Source organism: Corvus cornix, chromosome 1A (genome assembly GCF_000738735.6).
Source record: "Corvus cornix cornix isolate S_Up_H32 chromosome 1A, ASM73873v5, whole genome shotgun sequence".
NCBI classification, from domain to species: domain Eukaryota; kingdom Metazoa; phylum Chordata; class Aves; order Passeriformes; family Corvidae; genus Corvus; species Corvus cornix.
In genome coordinates, this window is record NC_047057.1 from 14,827,802 (window position 1) to 14,848,343 (window position 20,542).

The 20,542-nt window shown below is 46.8% G+C and overlaps 1 protein-coding gene across 5 annotated transcripts in view; it reads right to left on the reverse strand.

The window, feature by feature from the left end:
* CELSR1 (cadherin EGF LAG seven-pass G-type receptor 1) overlaps window positions 1-19,709 on the reverse strand; it is a 167,032-nt gene extending 147,323 nt beyond the window's left edge. For 3 of the 5 annotated variants that reach the window (XM_010395593.3, XM_010395592.3, XM_010395591.3), the window contains exon 1: window positions 16,837-19,614. In XM_010395593.3, the coding sequence (XP_010393895.1) occupies window positions 16,837-19,519 (2,683 nt within the window). In that variant the 5' untranslated portion in view covers window positions 19,520-19,614. Of the gene's footprint in view, window positions 1-16,836 lie in introns of all 5 variants that reach the window. The other 2 variants (XM_010395590.3, XM_019283621.2) reach the window with 1 other exon arrangement.
* Window positions 19,710-20,542: the final 833 nt, after the last annotated feature.

Consider the following 20,542-nt stretch of genomic DNA (forward strand, 5'->3'; position numbering starts at 1 on the left):
CAGGCAGCCCAGCCCAGTCCCGGTGGCCTCCTAGCTCTAAAATGAGCCAAGCCAGGAGATCTCCTTACACTGTTTACCTGCCTCTCCTCCAGCCTCACTTTCCCTGAAACAGAAGGAAGTCAGTGTACTTTTTGACTAACAAACTCACCCAAAGAGGGTGTGTGCTATCTCACAGAAATTGTAACTCACAGAGCAGGATACACCCAAAAAACGTCTCCAGCAAGCACCAGCTTTTCCCAGAGGCTTGCTCTGCGCACCTTATATTCAAGACCACGCTTTCATGAGACTGTTCCTGTCTGCAGAGATCGGTGTGAGGGAGCCCTGGGGCTCCTTCCCGCCCACGGCCACCATCCCGGCTGCTCCCACGGCTGCTCCTGGCCACCATGCTGGCGCTGCACCCACAAGAGCTCTCATCTGCAGATCAAACAAGGTTCTCCTCCCAGAGCTTCACAGCCTTCCAGTTCCCCTTTTCAGGAAGTTTTTTCTCATGAAGGAGAAAAGCATTCCTGACTGGATTTCTTCTGATCAACCCCAGGGTGAGGGACAGAGTAATCCCGGGGTCCATCTGGCCACCTTCTCCCTGCCTCCACCTGGCTCCTCCCAGGCCATTAAGACAAAGACCTGTGATTTTATGCCACAAGAGAGGTGGAGATCCCAGCATGTGGTGAACATCTTTAACACACAAGTACCCAACAGAAGAGTAAAAGGGAGAATGGTGTCAAATCAAAACACAGTTCAAGAGACAGCAAAGCAGTGCCTTTCCTCATTGCACTGCACAAGCCTGGCTTAGGGGAAGCGGTTGCCACACTTAAAACCAAAACGCTGAATAATTACAGGCTGCTTAGCCCAGCACTGCCTATTGTGCCAAGTCCTCCGTATAGGTTTCCATACAAATGAGTGATTTGAGCGATTTTGGTCAATTTCAATGATAGCGACAGCAGAAAGGGAACCCCAGGTGCAAGTACTCAAGTTTAGTCTCAGCAGTTGCCCTGCAGTAATGTGGCTGTCCTTGTCCAGAGCTGCCAGTCACACACGGCCACTTTTTCCTCTGACTGTGGCTGACAGGGACGTCATGGGCCTTCTCCAATGGCTCCAAAGAGCGGCAAACCAAAGGCAGATAACGATTTAACGACAGTGACAGCCCATTTCCCAACTCTGAGCATTTTTATACACACAAACCATTGCAGGAGCCTGACTCTCATGAGTCACCATGTTTAGTTTTACTCCTCTCCTCTGCTCCTAAAGGAACACAAGCCGGTACAGGCCAAATCCTACCCGGCTGATACTGGCTCATGAAATCAATTACAAGAAGCTGCTTCTCAGATTGCATGCAGCCAGCAAGCCGATGCGGACACATCCTGCATACACCACTTGTCTCCATCCATTTTTTTCCCACTCTCTGCCTTTTCTAAACCCATGGATTTCCAGCCCCATGGTTCTGAGGAAACAAAGCAACGGGGAAAAAGAGAACAAGTGTGGACAAAACTCAAGTTAGCCTGAAATCCCAGCAGCCTCCCCAGAACCACCTCTCTACAACTGGTGGGGCTGCACCCATCTTTGCAAAGATAGAGGCCTTTTTTTTTTTTTTTTTTTTTTTTTTTGCAGTGTAACCAGAGTTACCAGAACAGTCCTCTGAAGCCAGCAAAGTTTCCTAAAGTGTGAGAGAGGCCAGAGACCAGCCCTTTCTATTCCCCCTCTTTGTTCGGATCAGGAATTTGCAATCCAAATCCCAGCCACACCAGAGTAGGCAATGAGCCTAGCTGCTGTAAAAAGCATCTTAGAGAGTTCATGAGGCTGTGTGCCAAGGAGCTACTGCAAGACAAGGTAAACTGAGCTAGAAAAAAACCTGTATGTATATAATACCATTAAGATAGCAAATAAAAAACCTGTCCTGCAGTGCAAAGGAATGTGATAGTTACCGAGTGCTCCCCTATAGCTGCAAAGAGTCCTTGAAATATTAACAGGGTTATCAGCATTCCCTTATCGGTTACAGTAGTGCCTAGATAATTCAAAGGACTGAGCCAGAGCTCATAAATATGTACACTTTCTCAATGCAAAATTCTTATTATCAGAGAATTTGTTACCTTTTTAAACTGAAATTTGTTAATCTTTTAAATTAACAAACTTAAAAAGGCAGCACTCTACAGGGAAAATATATTCCGTTTATTCATGCATCCATTTATTTTTCATGTGCTCTGTGCATTTTCAAGACAGGTGTTTTTAAACATGTTTATTGAAGTTTTGATGCTAGTACAATGCGGCTGCATTTTGTATCACAGAATCTGTAGTGTCCAAGCTGTAGAATTTCTAGGTGGCAGAACTTCATACAAATGAAAGCTGGGAGCTTTGTACCCATAGAAGAAAGTGGTGAGTGCTGACAGTCTTGCCTACATGGATTAGGTGCTGAGTACTGCACACAGAGCACTGGAACAAATCCTTCACTTGATATGAGTCCATGTGGTCACACAGGCCTGAGGGAGGGACAGCACAACATCTTCATAACTTAAAAGGACTTTCTAGAAACTTTCAACCTTCCAGAGGGATGTAATGTAAGCATGGGCAAAATTATATAATATCTCCTTCAAGAAAAGCAAGCCAAGGGCAGAGCCTAAACCCACCTTATTACTGCCTCCTCTTTAACACCATCCCTGTGTCTGTCCAGCCATGTGCTGAACTGCTCCAGTACAGGCAATAGAAACCCTTCTTAAAAAAAAAAAACCTACAAAAATTAGTTTTGCTTTGGTTGCAAATGCACAGCAGCCCTAAGCTAAACGAAGGGCTGGCTACCACAGCTCCTCTCCTCCTCTGCACTGGAACTCATGCTCCATTGAACTACTTCTTCACATCAGGTAAGAACTTTTTTGTCTGTTTTTTATTGTTAGTTTGGCTTTTTGTCAACTCTCATCCTCCCTTGCATTATTTTCTACTCATTTGATGAACTCAGCTGTTTCTCCACGCTAAGTCAGAAGCTTGTTTTGTTGGGTTTTTTACCGGCAGAGTGGCTTTTTAGAAACTTGGTGTACAGAAACAGCCCAGCACAAGGTCATATGGGTGATGGGAAGCAAAGGGCTGTAACAGCCAGAAGAAAGATTGATTCAGATTTGCTGCAACTTGCATTCTGTGACATTTGTGAATAACTTCCAGCCCCTTTCATGTATCTGTTGGACCACGTTACCTTGTGGATTCTTTACCTTCTTTTGATACCAAGTTTAGGAGAAGATAGCAATGCTGTTACCAACACACAGCAAATTACACAAGCTCAGGCAGTTCAAAGGGCTAATTGCTCTTACAATTTATTAATACGTATGTTTAATTTCTGCAGCAAAAAGAGAACAGGAAATAATTTTTCCTCCAGCAAGTTCAATTTTCTATTTAAGGAATGTTCTTAAGGAAATGTGTTGTATATACATAATACTACTTACAACTAGGAAGCTTATCAATTTATCAAGCTTTATCTTAAACCCAGCTACACTTCTTTGGATCTCTTCACAGAGAGGTTATCCCAGAAATTTGTTTCCCTGAAGGTTTCAAACTGACTTCTAACATTCCCCCTAAATTTATTGTATTCACTTACACATTTTTTTTCTTTCAACTGTCCTGCTCACGTACTTCAGGGATGTAGGTAGCAATCGTAGTCCTCTTTGGTTTTTATTTTGCAATAAGAAGGATGCAATCTTCTATCATAAATGATACCTCTGGTAAAACACATTCTCCGTTCCCCAATTTGCCCTCTTTACAATGTACATTAACTTTTCTTGACTAGGAACAATCAGAATTGGAGAGAGGTGAGATATTTGCAGTGCCTTGTTCAACAGCATGTAATACTTCATTTTATATAATAAACCCATCTCACTTATTAAGCCCCTGTGGTGGAAGCCCCATGCAACACTGCGTTTTTTCATGTGGTTGATGCTTCCATCTTTCTGAACCAACTCAAACACATAGACAGTGGGCAGGCAAGAAAATTAAGTCACCCAAATAATGTCATTTCAGAAAATGGAGTAATTTTCCATCCCAGTATTTGATAAGCACTTTAAGTACTATATAAATTGATGGAGGGCCCATCTCCAAAGAGGGGGCAGTGTGACCCTGGCATATCACGCCCAAGTAACAATATATTGCTTTCTTCAGAGAAGCAGCAGCATTGCCTCCAAACAAGCAGCAACACATGATCCAACCAAAGGAAATCCAAGAGGTGCTGAAATGCCATCACATAGAAGCTAACCTGTTCCAAGAGATTTTGTGACTAATAAATTATCATAGAGAAAATTAAGTGCTACAAAATACCTAAGAACAGAAATGGAAAATAAATTAATCAAGATGTCTAATAACGGAGAGAAACAGTGGTTAGAAAAAGCTTTCTAAGTATTGGATTATTATCTATTGTGCTTTCCAAAAGGGATTACTTTACCCTGAAGTTCTAATGGATCAGCTTCTCATTTACTAGAGGACCAGCTCTCAGCTGCGAGTTCAATCCCCCACCCCATGACCTGACCATCTCTGCAAGGTGTCTACACCCATGGGCCCCTCCCACTGCATCATGAGGATGGAGCCGGGGTTCAACAGTGAAAAACCCATCCCCAGGACAGATCACCAGCTAACTGCCTGCTGACTGCCACAAGTGGGATGCAGGAAGGGCTGACAGAGGTCACAAAACTAGTCAGAGCCTTAGTTTTGATAATCATGGTAGAATAAAAGGGAAAAGTATAGCAAAAAGAAAAAAACACTGGAAATGCAAATGCCAATACATGGCTGTGAAACCATCAGACTGAGATCTCTGTTGAGTGCAGGGACAGATCCAGTGACCCTCAGGGAATCTTACCTGCTGAATGAGCCAAGAATACGCCTTGCTGGGTATTAGGCAATGTCGTGTAATATGACTACAGCAGTAAACACAAAGGCTCTACAGTGCAAAGAACAACACTGTGAATTTCACAACTGCTGAAATCTCAGCCTGATTTCTCTAAAAATCAGTTTCATCACAGGAACAAAATTTAATTAGGGTTTTCTTATCATTAGTCACTTATATAAGTTCATTGAAATGCCCGAAAATGCACAATATCCACATTTTATGCAGCACTAAGCCATCCTATATGACCAGTATGGGATGCATAGAGTGTGAGTAAAGTTGTTTGCCCCATGGGATGCTTTCCAGTCTGAGAAAGCTTTCAAACTGGCCATCAAAGTTGTCACCTTACTTTCCCTTTAGGCCTTGAAAAGAGCAATGGAGTCTTTTAACAGCTACAGACTGATCAAAGAGACTCAGAGCAAAAACCCAGGGAGTCACCAACACAACCTCAGAGCAGGAGAAACTCTCCTGGAGGACTTGCCCCAGGGGAAAAAAAAGGGATGTATTCTTAACTGCCAATAGTGGTGTGAAGAATTTTATCTGATGCATCTCAGCTTCAGCCCAGTCTGATGCAGGTTGGCTGAGATAAAGGAGTGAATCAGTCATCTCAGCTTAAGAAATCCCCACCATTTGGCAAAGGACATATTTTAAAAGCAGATCATACAAAAGTTCGTAAAACTCAGTCATACAAAACAAACATGTTCATTTCATAGAACAGAAAAAATGTCCTTGTCTCTCAGTTCTCACCTGAGTTTATTGCCATTAATCAGTCATGTCCATCAATGCTGTTAGCAGTAAGTAGGAATTTCTTAGTTTAAAGCCTCTTAAAGCTGAATAAAGTCCCAGACACTGTTATTAGCTGAGCCATAGGGTAGCTGAGGTGCAAAGGAACAAGTCAATAAAGGCAACTGCAACTTTTCACAAGGGATAGGAAAAAAATACAGTCAACATCAATGCCCAGACTGGGCCAAATTCCTAATTCTGGGCACAGGTGTTGCTCCCACAGACTGCAAAGACAACAAACACTGACGCTCAGTGTGCAGCATGCCCTGCAACCTGGAGCTAGACACAGACATCCAATGTCTGCTTGTGCTGGTGACCTCTGTGGGACTGTCACCTTATATTGTGGCTCCCTAGGCTCTGCGCAAGGAGAGGGGCAAAGGATTGTGTCTGCAAAACTTCTGGAAGCTGCAACCAGCAGCCATAACCACTGAAGTCTCAACCCCAGAACTGCCAGTGGAAGTGCAGGGGCTGCATGGGCAATGCACTGGTTCACCAGGCACATCTCACAGGGCAGCCCTGGAAGGGAAGGACCCTGCCCCTCACTGTGCACCAACAAACGCTCCTAATAGCACGTGAGAGCACAGTGGTCAGAAGAGGGTATGGGATGGATGAGAAATCTGCCCTACCTCCCCAAATGCAAGAGGGAAGGCGGTAAGAAAGGAGGCTGACACACCATCAGCAAGCCCTGTGCCTGGTGGGCAGCTACCCGCCAGCTCCCGGCGCCTGCCACAGACACCATGGGCCGGGCCCAGGACGTCCCCAGCACTGTCTGTTATCTCACAGGGCAGTCACTCAGTCGATGCCTGCTGGTTCTCCTCATTATTTACAGCAGGTATTACAAAAGCAGCCCAGTGAGGTCTCTGCTGTGCACGGCCCTGTACAAACTTGCAGCAAACAAACTCCAGAGATGCAGCACCTTGCTGCACAACAGAATAGGGCAAACAGATCCAGTGAGTGCAAAGGGAGAAAGGAGAAGAAAATAAGGAAGAAGGAAAGAACAACACCAGCATGTATTGTGTAACAAGCTTTCAGCATCTACCAGGTCCCCGAGTATACCCAGGGTTCCCACTCTGCATAACCAGCGCAAACAACCAGTGCCTGCTGTCAGCAGCTTGGTCTACAAACCCAGGCGGTATCGGACTGCCAAACTCAATGCAGAATCATGTCAGGTAGCTTAGTAAGCAGGACCTAGAAGTTAATCTGTCTTACCTATCAATCAAAAAAACTCAGAGAAATTTACCCACATCACTTTAACTTGTAACAAATCCTTTTGCAAACACCCTGCAAAACTAACCAGAAGGCACCAGCAGGTTCATGATCTCCAGAAACTGAAGTTAAGATGGGATTTAAACTAGCAGGCAATTATCTGCCAGATGGAGAGCTCATCACGCAGAGCACACACCGCTAAATTACACTGTGTCAGTAAAAGGAGACCAACATCAGAAATACACCCCGTGAGAAGGGAAACTGAGTCAGCCGACAGGATAGTTCAACCCAGTCATTGCTGCCAAGAGACCTTTACCACATGTGTAGGGCAGCGTTGGCTGTCTATAGCAGCAGCGAGCACACTGCGGGAAAAGCCACCCCATCCAAGCGACGAGCAGCAACACGTCGACAATTACTAGCAAGTCTATCATCATGGCAAGCTGCAGGGAGAAAGAGGATTAAACAGTAGGCGAAGATGGTTGGACTCTGAACATTTAGCAGCGTAATTTAAGTCTGAGTCCATTAATTCTTACATAACTGACCCTTTAGCCCATCTGGGGGCTGCTCCACATAAAATCAGAATACATTTACAAATAGTTAAAGCCAGAAGGCAAACAAATCATCTCTGGTCAATAGGAAAGTACTCCATGGAAATTCCCAGGGTTCTTGTTTTTTTACCTTTGAGTTCCCAGGTGAGAAGAATTGAGTTCCTGGCTACAACCAGAAGTGACCTAGTCCCGACATGGCCTGAATGGTTCATGACCCCACTTTTGTTATGGCCTAAACAGCATCCAGCAGCTGAGGGTCAAAGCCAGACTGCCCACACTGCTGCTGAAGCAGGGGTGCACATGTACATGAGCCAGAAATCTTCCTCTCCTGCTCTCTCCAAGAGTGAGCGTGATCCTGTGGCTTACAGCACTTACCAAAGAGATGGGAAATGGGAGTCCCACAACAGCTTCTGAACCTTATTCGGCTCCTCCTTATGTATAGCACAGTGAGAGCTCTTAGATCAAGGGCTGGAGCCCAGCCCATCTCTGCCCTTGCTGAGTGTCTCGATCGCTATGCTGAGTGAAGTGCCCAAGCTGTAGTGGGATGGTATTTCAAGTATTCCCACTTTATAGGACACTTAACTGCCTAAAACAGAATATGGCTGCAGGGAACAGGCATCTACAAGTGAGGTGCTGTAGCACTTGCTGGTTAGATCCAAGTCCTCTACTAGACCTAAGGCATGAAAGGTGCCAAACGTCTCTCCCTAGTCATGCTGAGCGGTGCCCGCAGTGTCTGGAGGCTGCTAAAACAAGCAATGCTCTGGTGTGGGACAGCTTTTACATGGATTAAACTAAATGCACACAGCCAAAGCATTTTAAAAATAAAAATCACAGCTCGGATGTTCAAGGGTCTCCTTTAGAAACAGAGTCAGCAAGAACACCACTGCAAGCACACAAATAAATGAGGGGCTGGGCTGGTTCCTGGGAAGTTCGAAAGTGCTATGACAGGAATTCAATGCAATAAGCTCAATGACTTGCTAACATCAGTGTTGAATAGGATCAAGGAGTCTGATCAGCGGCTAGTGAAAGAAAAGAGCAAACCCAACCAATCCAGCAGATCTTTGTGCCCATGATGTACGCTCTGGTGGCATGGCAGCTGCAGAGATCCACCTTGAGTACATTAGTTTCCAAACGTAACAGCCCCTTGGGATTTAACAGCAAAGACAGACTGCTAGGTGCTGGCCATCACATCTTGGAAACTCAAATCTGATAACACAGTCCTTGCTTTGCCCCTTTTGGTGGGGTCCAGAACCTTTCGCTTCTTCCTGAAATTGGGCCTAGCCCACAGACTCCACGGCAGGCAGGAGATGCCATGTTGACATGTTAATGATGGATTCTTCTTTTGCGTCCTTCAAAAAGCACTGAAATATTTTGACCATATGAGTCATTTCCAAAAGTGCTGGAGACTTGATGGAAAGTAGCATCTATCATGTGTCAGGCAATGGTGTTGAAAACAGATTACTTTCCTTTGTATGTGATAAACATAACACGTCTATGTGTATTATGTGATCCCCTGAGGATTTATTACAGGTTTACTGCTCCATTTATTTGCTTTTTTTGTGCTTGGCAAGTGTAAACACTGGAATAAATATGAAGGTGGTTACAGCTTAGCAGCATTAATGACTTGTTGAAACAAAGTCCAACAGTTTTCCTTTCTGTCCAGCAAATCCTACTTTTCTGTTCAAGCGCTTTTTTTCAAGTGTGAAGATCATCTTTCTGAAGTATTTTAAAATTTTCTTTCTTTGTTGAATGCCAAATCCCCATAAAAGCTTACTTTCCTCCTTCATTCACTCAAACGCTTGACAATATTTAAAGTATATCCTAACATTATTCATGGCAAAACATTTTCCTCTTTGCAAATTACAGCCTCCCCCATCTTTTCTATCTAGTCTGCTAAGCCTGTTGCTACAGGTAGTCTGCTGTAACAGAAATAAGTACAATCATCGCTCCAAAAGAAAACAAACCCTTCCGTTCTGGCACACACATTCAGGGTGGGTTCATCCCACTGAACTTTAGCCACCTAACAACAAGGCAATCATCCCAAGTCAGCCATTTATGTTCCCTCTTTCATCAGTGGAGTGAGACGGACATTTCCAGTCAACAGCCCTCCTGCTTATCAACCAGTCATGACTGCAACCTGCATTTGAAGAGATACAGAAGATGATCATGGTACCAGATAGAGATCTGACCATAAAAGCTAAGCTGTACCTTTGATAATGCTGTTTTCAATCCAACAAGATCAACACATGGAATTTCATTCTCAAGCAAAATCTTACGAATTTAAAAAAAAAAAGGCCTTAGGCAAGTCCCAACAGATTTCAAAATTTTTGATAAAGATTACATCCTGCCCCTTTTGGAAACTTGCGTTACTTCTATAGGTAATTCAGTGTTTTTCAGCACTGGACAAAGAGCTCCACTGGGGGGGAATAATAATACTGTCACTTGTCACAGAAATACAAAGTGGAAAAACTGAATTTAATTAGGTCTCAGATGTTCTTTGTTTCAAGTGGACAACCACTGTGAACAAATCTTTGAAGAACTGAGTCCCTCGTCAACTTGTTCTGTACTTTGATTTATGCACTCTTTTGTCCAAGGAGTCTTAAAAAAGGAGCAGACAACAAAAAAGCCTATCATTCAGAAAAGACAGTACCACCATGCTTGTTTCTTAAATGGCAAAGTAGATGTCAGAGTAGTTGGAAGTACTGTATTACCTAAAAACATCATAATTCCCACAGAAACCAGGACAGAAAAACTGTAACATGGAAGATTGCCAAAGACTGTCATTAGATCTGATCTGAGTATCTTCCGCTCTTCTAACTCTCCTACATTTCCTAAATACTTTCCATAGATATTTCTGGAAATGCAAGTCAGTAGGCCAAAGGAAGCCAAGAGAGATAGCTGCCCAAACCCTGTAACTTAGGCAATACTGAGGTAAGCAAGTAAGCAGTGTTGTTATCTCAAGTACTCAAACACAGAGAGCTTGTCCTCACCAATGACTCTCAGAGACCTGAGGGCTTACGAAAGAGAGGGTGAAGGAATGGAGAGTGTAGATCTTGTGTCTTGACATTTGATCCTTCCCTTACTCATCCTCCATGCATGAGCATTACTGCTAGAGTTGCCTACACTGCTAAATATTGAAAAGGTACTTGCACACAGGCCTAAAGAGGTTTCTGCTTCACATTTACTTGTTTCCTGCTCCAAATTTCAGAGTGGTCATATTCCCAGGCCCTTCATATCAGTCTCACCTGACCTACACGGGAATTGAGGGGCCCAGTGACATTGCAAGTCAAATCTGTGCCCAACAATTGCTGTCTCTACCCAAAATAACCAGATGAACATGAGCTCAGTTATGCCAATGTATGCAGCAGCTACACATCTGGCTGAACTGGAACCACCATCATAGGTGTGGCATGCTCTCACATGCCCCTGGACCAATGAACCCTGAGCACCCAGCCAGCCTAAAGATTGGAGACAACCTGTCAGCCGCAGGGGTGTCTGACAGACCTGCTGCACACTCTGAGGAGGAGGCAGATCACGAGTGAGTCACTCCAAACCCTCCGTGAAGATGCTGAGAGATACAAGGATATTCTGATCAAGATGCTCTGACCAGACTGGTTGAAATGTGAGGATGTCTGGGTTCCTAACCAAATGTCTGCTAAGGGTCTCTCAATCATCCTACAGAAGAGCAGTGAGCACACAACCTACCTTCACCTAATGTTATACTCTGAAACCTCACATTATGTTCCTCAGTCATGGGATGTCTGAGAAAATTCATTTAGTTCCAAGACAGGAGACAACAATGGACAGGAGTTCCAAGGTATTAAGCATATACACTGAAGGAAAATGGACCATTCAATGAGCAGATGTAAAATGATAGGCTTTATCAGCAGCCAAATGCTTCCTCAGGTAACGCTTGGGATGTTGGAGATAATGAAGTATAAAATCCCACTGCTTCACATCATCTACTTTCCCCACCACCACGTCCACTGTAGGTTTACTATCATGCCAACATCAAAACTTAGAAAACTGCTCCTGTATTCTAAACAAAGGGTCATTTTGCCATTACTTGGACAACAATTCAATGTTTATTCTGCATTTGGCAGTTTGCAGCACGTTCCACAATCCCAGCCTAAAACAATTCTGAAATGCATGACCACAAAAACAGAATAAGAGGATTCTTCAGAACTCATGAGCGCAGGTCAGAAGTAAGAATACTTCAGTGACTTCTGAGAGGGAAGCAAATCACAAGAGAATACACCAAGGAAACCAATTCTTTAATATACCCTGAAGCTTAAAAAGCAATCAAAAAATATAAGCCAATTACTAATCCAATTTTTAAAAATGCTTATTACAACTATCTCGTCATTTGCAAATAATTTGAAAATGAGAGGAAAAAAGTTTTCAAGGTAATCCCACCATCATACTTCTCTACAATTAATTTCTTTCCCATGAGACTTATCAAGTAAAGCCTATTAGATCTTTCTCCCTGTCATATCTCCATTCTCATTCTTCTTATACTTTCTTTTTTTTACCTTAGCTTCTTTCTTTCCCCGAAATTGCTGAGAAAAGTATCAACATTTTATTTATTGACAGAGAGAAGATACATTTTATCTCAGTAAAATGTTACTTTGTCAGTCAGACCTCCACTGAATATTTTTCCCTAATTGCCATATATGTTTTCCTGTCTTTTGAAACAAAAATACACCACTCCTATGAAATCCAGGCATGAAGTGGAAAGAAGACTGTGGGGAAGCAACAAGGTAGCCAGGTTTTCATCAGCTGGAACAGATCATACAGCTGAAAAGGGAAAGTCACATTCCAGCCAGCTGGAAGGACACACATCTAAAATGCATCTTGCAGCATGAATTAGAATATAGAACCTATATTGATGCAATAAAGGATACAGGTAGCCCCAGCAGATCCAGGAACTACCCTAACTTTAACCGATGGTCACTATTTCTGATTTGCTATTTTAGGAAAAGAAATGTAAATGTTCACCACTACTAGCTATTAGTCATCCTTCACTTCAGCCCCACAGAACTGCACAATGAATCCTGCAGCTTGTGGTATCAGGCCATCTTCCTAAATGGGTCTCCTATCATTGCCTCCTCCCCTCTCTCTCTATGGTGGGATGCATGAGGGAAGTGCAAGAGCCCAAGGCCCCTGGGATGCCAGCGCGCAAAAGCCCTGCAGCCACACAACAGGTTCAAACACCTCTCCTGCTCCAAGTGGAGGACTCTCCACGTCTCCACCCATCCATTTCCATCATCTCCTAACTGTATAACTCACAGGGATCCTTACAACAGCTGTCTGCAGGAATGTTTCCCTGGGAGGGAGGCTACGGAGGCCAGTTTGGGTGCTAAGTGCCCCTCGCTGTCCCTGGAAGCAAGTCCTTGCTGGCAGCCAGAAGCAGCTGCCCTACGGACCTGCCTCCAAAGCTCACAAGGCCCTTAATTACAAGGATACCTTTTTGCTAGAATTTCCTTTCTCCCTTTAATCTCAAATCTTGCCTCACGCAAGTAACCCCCAATGCTTTGTATCTCAGGCACAGCTGCAGCCTCACCTTTCTCAGAAGGGCTGCACCAAAGTTTTGCATTATCTGTATTTGTATGGAGAAGGCACAGACCTGGAGATTCAGGATCATTAGCATAATGACTTTTAAATTACAATAATAATGAAGATCCTTTACAAAGCTCTGAGTAAAAATTCCCAAAGTTGATTGTGACACAAACAAGCTCTATGTTAATTTCTATTTGCAGATAGTCAATAACCTCACTGAATGCCACTGGATATTTAAAGCTAAAGAAATGTAAAAGACAATACTTGAGCTTGCACAGTCCTCAAAAATGCTTGGGTGTCTATCCCTTAGTGCCCAAGGTGCAACACCTTCCCAGAATTGTATATTGTAGGTTACACAATGATATTTTACATTTATCTGGACCACTCAAAAGCTGTAGCGTCCAGCCACTCTGGGTTTTGTCCGCACTGCTGATTTAGGCTGAGTTCCCAGAAGAGTTTGCACACACATCTATTGCACCCCACAGAGCTGTCGTTGATGATAAGTGGGACTTCTTGTGGCAACACAGCCAAGCAGGTGCCAGCAGTGTTTGCAATGTGATACCCAGGCAAACTTGTGGAACATTTGTGCAAAGCTAATGCTCATACCAGCCTTCCCCCTGCCACCCCAGCAGGAACGGTGATAAAATGTCTAACACAAGCAAATGCAATGTGACTTCAGCAATGTTTAACCCATTTTTTGACCAAATAAATCCCAATTTAACATTATCATGAACATCACTGTGGACAAAAAGTAATCATATTTAACCATCCTGTCAATTTAAGCCACATATTTATTAGTAACAATAAGAAATTACAGACTGATCGACTCTTGACCACCTGTTTTAGAAGGCCAGAGTAAAATCCTGCCCCTCCTGGAAAGCAGGGGCAGGATTTCAGCAGAGTCCAGATTTCACCCCATTTGCTAAAACAACGACACAATGTGCAGACATGGGAATATAAAGCCAAAGCTGTGCCTTTCTGTAGGAAAGCCTTGAAGGTACACTAGAAAGAGGAGAATGTGCCTTTTTAAGGGAACCCTGGAGCACTTCTGGAACAGTTGCATGAAAAAGGGGTCCGGTTTGTTCACTCAGACGGCTCTGTACAACAGGCACAGGCAGAGGGGCACCCCTGAAGAGAGATTCACTTCAAAAGACACAGACTTCAAAAGCTCCTTCCCAATCCAAAGCAAAATGCTAATATCCACACCACCCACACTCCTCCCTCCTCCGCCTCGGTTGGTTCCTGACTGGCTGTGGGGGCACAGCCCACAGGTACCCCACGGGTACCACAGCACGCAGGCAAGGGCAGAGCCACGCACGCCCCGAGCCTGCCCCAGCTGCTCACCACCCCACAGAGCTTCTGACAATGCTGACATGAAACTTCTGACAGCTTTATGAAGCCTATTAGCTCCATTTGCTTGGTCTTCATGATTCTTAAATTTTGTTTATAAGAAGAAGGCCAAAATTACCGTGCTTATTTGAATAATCCCCAAGTCAAAGGAAAGAGTGCTGGGTTTAGCCACGTATCAGTGTCTCAAAGTAACTCAGTGGAGTAGCAAGGCTCCTCGTTAGCACTGCACACACTCACATGCCTCTGCAGCACAACACATCTCTAGATAGAAATAAGATTTTTATAGCACCACTGCTATTTCCGACTCATATAGAGATCAAATTCCCCAAGTTCATAAAGAGTTCTAGTCCTTCCCTGACCTAAGAGCAGCTGTGAGTAGCTGAGGACTTTGTGTTTGTCTGGGTTGAAAGGTTAATGGCTACTCCATAGACACGTTTTTTTTCAGCTAACTGGCAGATCATTTTAGCAGATGATTTGCAGGTGTTTTGCAACACGTAGAGATAACCCTGTGGAGTACTTCTGTCTGAGCTTCTTCTCTGTCTCTTTTCTTTTCTGAATTGCATCAGATAAATCAGAGAAATCAAGCAGGTGAGACTTGCATGGACTAATCACCCAATGACAAACTGCCCTTCCAATTTCCACACAGAGGAACTTCTCCAAATAAATGTCAAATGTAGTTCAGTGCTTGTTAAAATTATCTTAAAATCCTAGCCATAAAAAACTTTAACCTTTCAAGTATCTCAAGACATGCAGCAGACAGTCCATTTTGATGAACATCACAGCACAGTTTCAAAGTTCACACTTTCACAAAACATGAAAATGATGCTGGAATAATCAATCTCCCGCATAAGAAAATAGGTCTTCACTTCTACCTGGACTTCACCCACTTAAACTGTGTAAATCGTTATACTGAGAAAGGAATCGTTCATGTCAGCTATTTTTCTGAAACACATTCTTCACCTAGTCTAACAACTTTTCCAAGCTTTGTGCTTCAAGATGAGTTCTTATCTTCTGCTACCAGATAAAGAGCTACTGGTTCAAACAGACAGTGGCCATGCAATCAACTGCACCTTAATCCGAATGTTTTTCTTTAAGGCCACAAGCCTACTGTCTGTTTTTCCTGCAAGTCCTCACAGGACATGGAAACAGCATTTACCTTACCATATAAGCTGCCCCCCAGCATTTTGGAAGAACCAGGAGTGGCTTTTCAGGAGACACACTGCAGCAAAATCAGTCAGCTCAGTTAATATCACTTTCATTTTTCTGAAGCAAAAAGAAACTCAAGCCTGCAAACACAAGGGAGAGTGTGGCTCGTTCTTCCGACGCCTTGCTGCACACCGTGGATGCTTCTACAGCAAAACAATCACTGCTGGGATTATGCCACAGTTTGATTATTATTTTTCTAATAATCTCCCCAAGTGTGATTTTACATACCTACTACTTTGAACTTTTTTCTTTTTTACAAAGATAACACAAATCTTAGTTTTAGTTTGCAGAGAGAGGCAGCAAGGAAAGCATCTGGCTAACCCTTTGAAAGTCAACAGAAATATGGGATCAGGTCCACAGTAAACTTTATAGAGTGGCACCTGCAGAGGAAATTACTCAGTGCATGATTGATGCCACAATTAGAGGCATAAAAAGTAATTCCATGATAAACAAGCAACTGAGCAGAAAAAGAATAATATCCTAAGAGCGTGTATGTGCTCAAATAAAAGTACATATTGGACAATATCGAACAGTCTTCACACACACACACACACAAGTTCTCAATGAAGTTAATGGCACAGTATCTCTCCCTCTCCCTTTCTCTCCCTCCTGGGAACAGCCCTGATTTGGGGGCTGCATTTGGCCAGTATCTGCCCCTAGTGCCACTAAAGCAACTCCAGTGCCATTGGCCATGTTACACAGCTATCACACGGCCATAACTCATTGCTTTCAGAGCTGCCGTTTCCCACAGAAGTGCAGGCCAGCAATGCAAACCAGCACAGCTCCACCAGCAGCACTTCCCCCTGGGCTACACCAGCTCTGGCCTGAGGTCTGAGGAACTGCCAGCCAAAGCTCTAGGTACACAGAAGGGAGTAAACATGTTTTGTTGCTCAAAAAGCAGAGACACCAAATCTGAACTTTGTTTTTTAGAGAAAAAAAGAGGGAGGGGAGACAGAAAAAAAGAGGGAGGGAGCATTACAGATACACACGCATTCCCTACATCTTTGCAAGTTACATCATTTACTACCTTTATGGAACCACATCAGAAAAAGCTCCAGCCATGGTACCACCTCAGCTGAGGGAGTAAGCACCCTTCCATGCACACTCATGTTTATTTATCCTTGTGATCCACGTTTACTAAATAACTTCAAAGTGCCACTTCAATCTACAGCACATAGGCTTGATACATTTTTGTGGTTCGTCTCCAAAAATTTCACAGATAAATTGCTGCTTCAGGAAACCAAAAGCTACACTCTAAACTGCAAGTGTGTTATTTCTGTCCATGCCCCTGTACTGGTCTGAGAAGCAGAATCACACATTCAAACGCTTGCTTACCTGAGACTGACACTTTCATAAGGGCTTCCAGGGGTCTGTTGTTGTCCAGATCACGACTGAGTTTGAGTTCCCCAGTGGCAGAGTCCAAAAGTAGCAAGTTTAATTCATTGCCTTGGACGAAAGTGTAGGCCAGGCTGTCAGACACATCGGGATCATGAGCTGGGATCTTGCCAATCACACCAGAGGGAAAGCTGTTGGACTTGTTGGTCACATAGTTATTGAAGAGGATCTGGAAGTCCTGCAGCACGGGTGGGTTATCGTTCTGGTCCAGGAGGCGGATGTGCACAGTTGCTCGGCTCACGAGAGGGGCTGAAGTGGCCTGCACCACAATGACATACTCCGTCCGGCTCTCATAATCCAGGTCCATTAGGGCTGTGAGGTCTCCATTGAGCAAGTCTAGTTGGAAGACCTCGGGGATGTTCCCCTCTACAATCTGGTACATGATCTGTGCATTGGTCCCCTCGTCAGGATCAGCTGCACTGATCCGTGCCACAATAGAGCCCACAGGGCTGTTCTCCTCCACAAAGATATCAAATTCATCCTTCTCAAAGACAGGGGGGTTGTCGTTAATGTCCAGCACAGTCACCTGGATGTCCACAGAGGCTTTCAGTGGTGGGCTGCCCCTGTCCACAGCAAAGGCCCGCAGGCTGTAGACAGCCACGTTCTCGCGGTCCAGCTTGCGCAGTGTGCGTATCACTCCAGAAGTGGGTTCGATGTAGAAGTCTCCATCTCCATCGTCACCACCTTGGAATGTGTAGAGGAGACGGCCATTGAGGCCTGAGTCACGATCAGTGGCAGACAGCTGCAGGACACTGGTGGAGAGTGGCACATCCTCAAAAACCGAGCCCTGGTAGCGGTCACGCAGGAAGCGGGGTGCGTTGTCATTGGCATCCAGGATGAGGATCTCAACGTATGTGGTGTCCGATTTCTGGGGGATACCATTGTCATGGGCTGTAATGGCCAACGTGTAGGAGGCCTGGTCCTCATAGTCCAGCTCCATCAGGGTGGTGATGGTGCCTGTGTCAGGGTCAATGCGGAACTGGGGGATATTATCATCCAAAATGTAAGTGATTCTTGCATTCTCCCCCGTGTCTTCATCAGTGGCACTGATGGTGACAATAGAGGTGCCAATAGGCTTGTCCTCGCTGACACTCACTGTGTAGTGGGAGCTCTGGAAGACTGGGCGGTGTGTGTTGGCATCTGTGACATTGATGAAGACCTGGACGGTGTCAAAGCGAGTGCCATCAGAGGCAGTGACTGTGAGCACATACTGCCTTTCTTGCTTGTAATCCAGGGGCAAGGCCAGTGTGATCAGCCCTCCTCCACTCTGGCTGGTGATGGCAAAACGGTTCCTGGTGTTGCCACTGGTAATCTGGTAAGTCACAACACTGTTAACGTCCCTGTCCACTGCTGTCAGGGTCAGGACACTGCTGCCCACAGCTGCATCCTCATTCAGTCTGAGGTGATACACCTTCTCTGTGAAGGTGGGGTTGTTGTCGTTCACGTCCAGGACAGTGATGGACACGCTGGCTGAGGAGGTCATGACTGGCACACCGTGGTCCCTGGCCTCCACCCCAAAGTGATAGTTTTCCACAGTCTCTCGGTCCAGCTCTGCAGCCACAGTGATCCACCCTGTGCTGTTGTTGATTTGAAAAGGGAACCCAGAGTCACCTGCTGCAGGGGCACCTCCAGTGGACGGTGCCATCTCTATGAGTTTGTACTCCAGGCGGGCATTCTCTCCAGAGTCAGCATCCACAGCCTGGATGTGCAGCACTGAGTAACCCAGAGGAACATTCTCCAGCACTGTGGCCTGGAAGGGAGTGCTCACAAAGATGGGGGCATTGTCATTCACGTCCACAACCTGCACTGACACCATACCGCTAGAGTTGATCAAAGGAGGTCTGCCCCCATCCTGGGCTTTGATCCGGAGCGTGTACTCCCGAATAGTCTCGTAATCCAGAGGGTTGATCAGGTCAATGGCACCAGAGAAAGAGTGAATGTAGAACTGGCCTTTAAGGTTGCCACTCACAATGCTGTAGTGCACCTGGGCATTGCTGCCCCGGTCCCGATCTGTGGCCTGTACCTGCAGTATCTGGCTGTTCACTGGGGCATCCTCTGGCACCTGGACCAGGTAGCGCTTCTCACTGAACTGAGGGTAGTTGTCATTCTCATCCTCTACAGTGATGTGCACCATAGCTGTGGCACTGCGTGGTCCCGGATCCTTGCCCTGGTCATTGGCTTCCACCACCAGGTGGTATTCAGAGACCTCCTCGCGGTCCACTGAGGCTTGGGTCCTCACAACCCCAGAACGCGGGTCAATCTCAAAGACTCCGTCACCAGCTCCTGGCTCCAGCAGGCGGTAAAGCATGTTGGCATTGGCTGGGGCATCACCATCGGTGGCACGGATGGTCAGCACCTCGTAACCCACCTCCAGGTTCTCCCGGATGCTCTCCCGGTACTCGGGCTGCTCAAACACTGGCTCGTGGTCGTTGGTGTCACTCACAGTCACTGTCAGATAGGTGGTGGCTGAGCGGCGGCGTGGGGAGCCATGGTCGGAGGCGGTAACCTTCAGCACGTGGGTGTCCTTCGTCTCCCGGTCAAGGCTGCGGGCAGTGACCACGCTGCCCGTCTCGGCGTCGATGGTGAAGTAGTCGTTGGAGCGCTCGTCAAAGAGCGCCTCCATGGAGTACGCCAGCCGGCCGGCTTCACCCTCGTCGGGGTCCTGGGCCCGCAGCACGATGACCGCGGTGCCGGCCGGTTCGTTCTCGGGGATGGAGACCTGGTAGCTAGGCAGCTGGAACTGCGGGGGGCTGTTGAGGCTCCGCGCCCGCCGCGCTCCCCGCCGCCCGCCGCCCTCCTTGCCCGGCAGCGGGGCGCAGCCGGCGGCGGCTCCGCGGGGCTCGGCGGCCGCCCGGTGCCGGGCGCGCCGCGGGCAGGGGCCGCCGCCACGGGGCCCGCGGGGCTCGGCGGGCGGAGCGCGGCGCGGTGCGGTCTCCGCAGCCCTCAGGCGCCCGGCGGGCGGCAGCGCCGGCGGCTCGGCGGCGGCGGCAGCGGCGGGGCGCCCCGCGGGCAGGTGGAGGAGAGGGGCGGCGCGGTGCGGCCGCGGGTCCCTGCCGCCGGCCGACGCCAGGGCACAGAGCAGCGCGGCCCAGGACACGCAGGCGGCGGCGGACAGCAGCCGCGGCATCTCCGGAGCTCAGCGGGCAGCGGGGCCGGGCAGCGGGCTGCTGCACAATCCATCCACCCGCCGGGCTGCCCGCCCGCCCGCATCCATCAGCCGCCGGCCCGCCCTCCCCACCGCCCTCGCCTCCTGGGCACCGCCGGCCCCGAGCCCCGCGCCCCGTCCCGGTCCGCGGGCAGCGAGCTGGAAAGCTCCAACTTTTCCACCTTAAACTTTGAAGTGAGTTCAAAATGGCTCCTCTCCTCCTCCTCCCGCCGCCGCTCCCCAGAGGGCGATTAGCATAAACCTGCTGCTCCTCTCCTTCGCCAAAAAGAAGAAAAGAAAATCAAATACCGAGGTCGCCCCCGCGGCGGGGCCGGCCCACGGGCGGCGCGGTCCCGCGTGGCTGCGCGACACGGCAGAGCCGCCGCGCCTCGTCCGTCCCGTCCCTTCCCGTCCCGTCCTGTCCCCGCTCCAGCCTCCCGGCTCGACTCGGCTCCGCTGAGCAGCGCAGGCTGCGCGGAGCGCGGCGGGCGCTGCCCGGGG